The 7,002-nt window shown below is 48.9% G+C and overlaps 1 protein-coding gene across 1 annotated transcript; it reads right to left on the bottom strand.

The window, feature by feature from the left end:
- Positions 1-381: 381 nt before the first annotated feature.
- S1pr1 (sphingosine-1-phosphate receptor 1) lies at positions 382-4,919 on the bottom strand. Its single transcript, XM_008842814.3, has 2 exons — positions 4,605-4,919; positions 382-3,052 (listed from the first exon to the last, which is right to left on the bottom strand). Exon 2 carries the CDS (start codon positions 2,888-2,890, stop codon positions 1,742-1,744), a length of 1,149 nt encoding a protein of 382 aa, XP_008841036.1. The 5' UTR covers positions 2,891-3,052; positions 4,605-4,919; the 3' UTR covers positions 382-1,741.
- Between the last annotated feature and the right edge of the window lie 2,083 nt (positions 4,920-7,002).

Raw genomic sequence — 7,002 nt, 5'->3', positions numbered from 1 at the left:
TTTTAGTCATAGTTTAATGAGATTAATGACTACATTGTTGTATCATTGAAGACCTATATTTTAGGACGGAATTATCACATTAGTTTTGTTTGGCTTTGATGCACTTTAAGACCCAAATAATTATATTTACTTGCCAGTGCGGTATTCAGAGGCTAGTGGTTTTTATCTCATTTTCCACAGGTCTTTAATGATAGCTTGTTGAAGTTTCTCTTCCTGAAAAGGATAGGGTGGTTTCTGAACAAACCACAGTTTTTTCACACCCTACCTTATCAAGGTAAAGTCCTTTAAGGAGTAACAAACATCTGTAACTTTGATTCCAAAGAGGCATAGGATCAAAAGATATCTCAATTAGTGTTTTCAAAAATGCTCTTCACAAAGGAATCTTTAAAAAAATCAGTTTATTAATGTTTAAAAGTTGATAAAGCTATGTGCAAAATGGTCCACAAGTCAGAAACCTATTAAATACTATTTTTTTTTAAAAAAAAACAAGATATTTCTTGGTTTAATTGCACTGAAAACCATACTAAGGAGACAGTAACATATTTTTATTCTCTGTAACATTTACACACACCATCAATATCTAATAAACAGGTAAAATGAAAAACTCTTGGTGTTCCCTATCAGTTAAAGTAATGCTTTTTCAGACACAAGAGGGTGGTACATTCTTAAGAAATGCACATTCAACGATGTTAACACAGGTTAGAAAAAAATCCAAAAGATGATATTTGCAAAAAGAAATACATTCAAAATCATAAAGAGTACTTTTAACAGAATACAGCCATCCTCCAGTTGGTTGAAGTGGGTCACACATCGCTCTGAAATAATCAACAAAAGTGCCAAAGACCAAGCCATTAAAAATTCTCTCTTGGTTTAACTCCAGTTTTCACCTTGTTTTATTTGTTTTTCTCCTATGTCACCCAGGATCATGGCTGGTATCATTCAAAGTAGAGTTCATTATTCCATTACAACCACATGTCAATATCATGTTTGTAATGTGAATAATAAACAGGTAGGAATAAAGAACTTCATTGCAAAGGTGGCTTTTAAAAAAAAAAGTCAAAGTGACCAACCAAATTCCAAACAACTTGACCCAGCTTACGTGGAAACTTTGGCCTCAGCAAATGAAACTGCTTTGTATCTTCAAGCCATCTCCACCTCCTTCAGCCTACCTCCTCAACACAGTCTACCTACAGCAAAGGGTGGAAAAACGGAGCACACCACAGCCTCCCTCTGAGGAACAAAGGCCAGGTAGTTAAGATAAAAAGTAAAAGAATCTGGAGGAACGGCATGAAGGGGCTGGAAGGACATGCAGAGGGACCCTAGCCAAGCAGAGGTGCACACACTCACTTGCCATTACAGTGAAAGAACACGTTTCCAAACTCCAAAAAGACACTTTCCCATGAGACCTTAGTCTTTGAGGAGGGGCCAGAAGAGCCCTTCGGGAGCTTGACAATGCTAGACCTCTGGCTCAGTGCAAAATCAAAGCTCCAGGGTTGGGTGGAGGGGCAGGAAACAGGCTGCAGGCCCGACCTGATCTCCACCCTTCCCAGCGCATATTGTTCACAGGAACTATCTACCTACCACCATGGCACCACCAGGCCACGCATTCTCCCTTCCCTCCCTCTCTCTAGCTCGCAGTAGCTCCTTCCCGGCAGTAGTTGAGGCCCAGAGCCATTTTTGAAATGCTAGGGTGGTGGGTAACCAAGTCAGTGCGCTTCCCCACAATCAACAGCTTCCGATTTTAGGAAGAAGAGTTGACATTTCCAGAAGACATAATGGTCTCTGGGTTGTCCCCATCGTCCTTCTGGGGGTGGGAGGAGTTGTCTGACTTGCTGCGGCTGAATTCCATGCCTGGGATGATGGGCCGCTTGAATTTGCCAGCTGAGTCTCCACTGGGGCATTTGCAGCAGGATACGATCCGGATGAAAGCCCTGCGCATCTCCTTGTTGGTCAGAGTGTAGATTATGGGGTTGGTACCCGAGTTCAGCACAGCCAGAACCAGGAAGTACTCTGCTTTGTAGAGGATGTCGCAGGTCTTCACCTTGCAGCCCACGTCCAGCAGCAGCAGGATGAAGAGGGGGGCCCAGCAGGCTATGAAGACGCTCAGGACGATGATCACCGTCTTCAGCAAGGCCAGAGACTTCTCCGAGCTGCGGCTGGCTTTGGAAATGTTCTTGCGGAAGGTCAGGCGGCGGCTTCGAGTCCTGACCAAGGAGTAGATCCTGCAGTAGAGGATGACGATGGAGAGCAGGAGCAGAGTGAAAACCGTGGTGCAGAAGAGGATATAGTGCTTGTGGTAGAGCGGCAGCACTGTGGAGCAGTTGGACAGCGAGCTGATGCAGTTCCAGCCCATGATGGGCAGGCCACCGAGGATGAGGGAGATGACCCAGCAGGCGCTAATCAACAGGAAAGAGCGAGAGCTATTGCTCCCGTTGTGCAATTTCATCTTCAACATGGTGATATAGCGCTCGATGGCGATGGCGAGGAGGCTGAACACCGAGGCCGACAGAGCCACAAACATACTCCCTTCCCGCAGAAACCACTGGGCGGGGGTGAGCTTGTAGGTGGTGGCCCCAGACAACAGCAGGTTGGCAGTGTAGGCCACTCCTGCTAACAGGTCCGAGAGGGCCAGGTTGCCAATAAAGTAGTACATGGGCCGGTGGAACTTCTTGGTTTTCCAAATAGTCAGCAAGACAAATATATTTTCTAGGATGATGAAGCAGCAGATGAGAATAAACACCACCGAAGTCAGTTTAATGCCGTGGTCCTTCTCGATCCCGGTATTCAGCTTGCCCGTGTAGTTGTAATGCCGGACAATGACATCATAGTTGCCATAGTCGGAGACGGAGCTGCGGAGGGCCTTGACCACCGGGATGCTGGTGGGCTTCATAGCCGCTTGTGTCCCCAGGAGCCCGGGGTGGCACTTCTCCAGACGATCGCTAGAGGGCGAAGCTGAGCTGGCCGTCAGTGGCTGCAGGGCCGGGTCAGTGAGCAATCCAACGCTTTCTGTGGAGCTTTTCCTTGGCTGGAGAGGGCCTCGGAAACCTGCAGCCTTAAACAAATCACAAAGAAAAGAGTCAGGGAAAAGACCAACACTAGCAGAATTCATTCTAGCCAAAGCATCGCTTCAATTTGGCTGGTGGTGATTTGTTTTAAGGAAGCTTGGGGAAAGTGCAGGGAAATTTTTTTTTTTTAAAGAAAAACTCCAATTATCATTTCTAGCACCAACATAAAACTAAAAGAAAGAGAGAAAGAGAGAGAGAGAGACCCCCAAAATTATCCAGACTGGAAACTCTGAGAGCCCTGTAGTGCCCATTCTACCTTCTGGCCCCCTCATCCTCTCCCTTGGCACCGTCACCCCCAAATTCCAGCCGGGGGATTCTTCAAGTGGTCGCCAGTTCGGCTGCTTGCTCACCATCAGCCCAAGGTCTCTCCTCACAAGAGGCCCAACTGCCAACTCGGAGTGTGGACATACACACTCCTGGCCCCCACTGCACGCGCGCGCACACACACACACACACACACACACACACACACACCTCAAAGAGCCCAGCACCACCTCCTAACTGCCATGCAAGAAAGTAGATTTACAGAAGAATCTCTTGACAGTGTAAGTCATTTTCTGGGGTCTATTAATAACTCTAACAGCAGGTGTGTGGAGGGTCGGAGGGCACAGAGAGGTGTGGGCCTCCAGGCCTTGCGGTAAACAGGAAAGCTCAGCGCCTCCGTGAAGCGACTGCCTATTCTTTCTTCTTCTTTTTTTTTTTCTTTACTCCTCCACCCCACCCACCCCACCCCCTGCAAGTCAATTTAAAGTTTAAAGGTATTCATTGAAAACCACACTTTAGAGATTACAGCAAATCCCAGAAATGTCCACAGGAATTGATTGCCTAAGTATTTTGACTCTAGCTAACATACACCACACACACACACACACACACACACACACACACACACACAAGTTCTACTGCTAATGATATCGCTTCGTTTCTAATTTCAAGTGCAAGATTACTTTCCAGAAACATACATTGCAAAAGTTGCGTGGGCAGTTTTAGTTAATGTTGTTCCCTTTCCCTCCTCCTCTCGAAACACTGCTTCCCTTCACAAAACCAGAAAGTGCTGGAGGAACCACACAGCATTCATTGAGGAGTTTAAATGTTGTAAAGTAATGCAGCAATGGGACAAAAATGAATACAGGCGAGAGCCACCGCAATAATCCCGGACAGCAGAGGTTGCTGGTGCCAGGAAAGTTGGATAGTCCCCCATATTAATCCTCACCTCACTCCCAGGCAGTGGAAGTCATTACCGTTGTGCCTGGTATTTTTTGTCTACAGGATTTTTCAAACTAAGGGTCTTCCTTTTCTCTCTTCTAACGAACCCCAGCTCCCCTGTCCCAGACCTTTCTCTAAATTGGGGATTAACCGTTTCCCAAGCTTCATAAACCCGGAGCCCCGAGAACAATCCAATCCAGATGGGTTCCATAGGAACCCGGCGGTGCACATTTTCAAAGTTTTTGTTTGTTTCGTTCGGGTTTATAAAATTCCTTGGTGGCACCTAGGCGCCCGGCAGCCCTCGCGGAGCCCACACGGCCCGCAGCCCCCTACCTGGCTCAGGCGGGACGAAGCTGCGTCGGCAGGACTCCGGGTCTGCACCGCGCACTCTGCATCTTGCCGCTGCCCGGGACTGACCGCGTCGTGCTCGCTCGCAAAGTTCCCGGAGCTGGGGCCCCCTCCCTCCGCACTCGTGCACTCCAATGGCCAGCCCTGCTCGCGGCAGCCGGAGCCACAGTGCTAGGCGAGGTCCCGAGCGCAGCGGAGGGGCTGGGTGGCTCCTTTAGGAAGGGACGGGGAGGGGTTAATGCCTTTAACTCTTCACGCCCAGTGCCAGCCGCAGGGGACCTCTCCGGATCTAGACTGCTGAGACCCAGCCTCCAGGAAAGATCTGGGGCAGAAAGACTAAAATAAAACCAAATGAAAAGAAGCCCCTCCGCCCCACCCCGCCGAGAGAGGGGGAAGAGAGGAGGGGCGGAGCCTAGTAGCCCCTAAATTCTAACTCACAAATCGCCAGCTAGTTTCGCTCCCCAGCGCTGCAGTGGACTAAGCCGAGCCCCGGAAACTAAAGAAGATGGAGACCCCTTGGAAAACTTTGCTTCCAAACAATCTTAGCGGGCAGAGGACTAACCCGCGTCTAGTAACGGACCTCCCTGGTCCTCGATCGATCCCACAGACCCGAGGATCCGGGTGTCCAAAGGTGGTGGCCGGGAGCCCCCGGGGGTCCCTTCCACGAGGCCAGGGAGAGCCGGAGCTGCCGCTCAGCGAGTGGCCGAGGAGCTAGAGGGAGGAGAGGCTGGGAAGGGGCTTGGAGAGCCTGGGAGGAGGCTAGCTGCCTGAAGGGGTCACAATGGTCCTGTCCTCCCCCACTCCCTCCACCCCCGAAACTTGCGGTCTGGTGGGCAGAAAGTGGCTTTTCTTCGGGCGGGAGACTAAGTGGGCCAGCACCCGGCTTGGTGTGGGGTGGGGGTTCCCCTGGCTTATCTGAGCTCAAAGTCAGGCTGTGTGCCCCAGATTCTGGGAAGGGCCGAAGCCTTTGAGGAGGTGGGCTGCTGCCCTAGCCTGAGAGATTTAAACAGTCTGGGCAGCTCAGGAATTTCCACGAGCCAAAGGGCCGCCTGGCGTTGCACAGCCCAGCGCCTACAGCGGCCGAGCAAAAGCTCAGTGCCTTTCTTTCCCTTTCTACTTGAAAGACAACCAAGAGACCCCCCAGATCTCAATAGTCGTACCTCGCCCACTCTTTTTCTTTTTTCTAGATAATACTTGAATGCTTGAGACCAAAGTGGCCTTGGTTGGATTTGCCTGAGTGGCAGGTCAGGGCCTTTCTGCCTTGCCCTGCTGTTAGAAAGAGGTTTCCACCCAGTCCCCTGGTCGCACCGGCTTCCCACCCAGAGCAGATGTGAACGCAAAACTTCCTCTGCTGTGCAGTTTCAATTGACAGACACACCCTGTACCTGAATGACTCAAAAAGAGGCTGAATGAATAAACAGACCCTTACCTTCTGGGATTTTATGAGCTTGCAAAAAAAAAAAAAAAAAAAGTAACAGTTAATTCACAGCTGCCTCAGAACCCTCATCAACAGCCTTGTGCTTAACATACCCACAACCTGTACATAATGTGCAGAACAATATGGAAACTAAGATAACAGCCATCCAGACTCCTCCGGAAGAGGCTGACTGGGTTCGAGGAGTTTCTTCGTTTGAAAGGGGTGGGGGAATACATGTCATGTCAATCTGGGCACAACAGAAGTGAGGACTGAATCACCCTTCCTCCCTCCACTAATTTATGAGTTAAGAGGAAAGGATTTACAGTGAACTTGTGCTTTCTCAAGCAGGTGATGGGCCACACTGCTCTGTGAAGCCAGCAAGCATTGAGGACCATTCCATCCATGACTGAGATGCCACTCAGACAGCCTAAACCACCTGTGCATTTCCCAGCTAGTGCATGACAGAGCTTGGTTCCCAAACCTAAGTCCTGCAGTTGTGGTCCCTGCTTAACCAAGAGGTGGCAGTTATCTAAGAATTCACATTACGTTCCTGAACAGAGCAGGCTTCTGGATTTAAATTTTAAATTTGTACTTATTTCTGATTGTTCTTGTCTATAAAAATGTGTATAAAATATTAACAGTTTATAAAATGTGTGTGAAAGAGACAGAGTCTATATAACTCAGGCTGACCTCAAATTTAAAATCCACCTGCCTCAGCCTTTCAAGTGTGGGTCATCACCCTCTGGTATACAACTATATCATCAAAAAATATACAAACAGCTAGGCACAGTGGAGCATGCCTAGAATCCCAGCACTTGAGATCCTGTATTTAAAAAAACAATCAAGCCGGTGTGGTAGCACATGCCTTTAATCCCAGCACTCTGGAGGCAGAAGCAAGCAGATCTCTATGAGCTCTGTGCTAACCCTGGTCTATGTAGTGAGTTCCAGGTCAGCCAAGAGCTACTG

Source organism: Nannospalax galili, unplaced genomic scaffold (genome assembly GCF_000622305.1).
Source record: "Nannospalax galili isolate Female #2095 unplaced genomic scaffold, S.galili_v1.0 scaffold2280, whole genome shotgun sequence".
Taxonomy (NCBI): domain Eukaryota; kingdom Metazoa; phylum Chordata; class Mammalia; order Rodentia; family Spalacidae; genus Nannospalax; species Nannospalax galili.
This window is presented reverse-complemented; position numbering and strand designations above follow the sequence as displayed.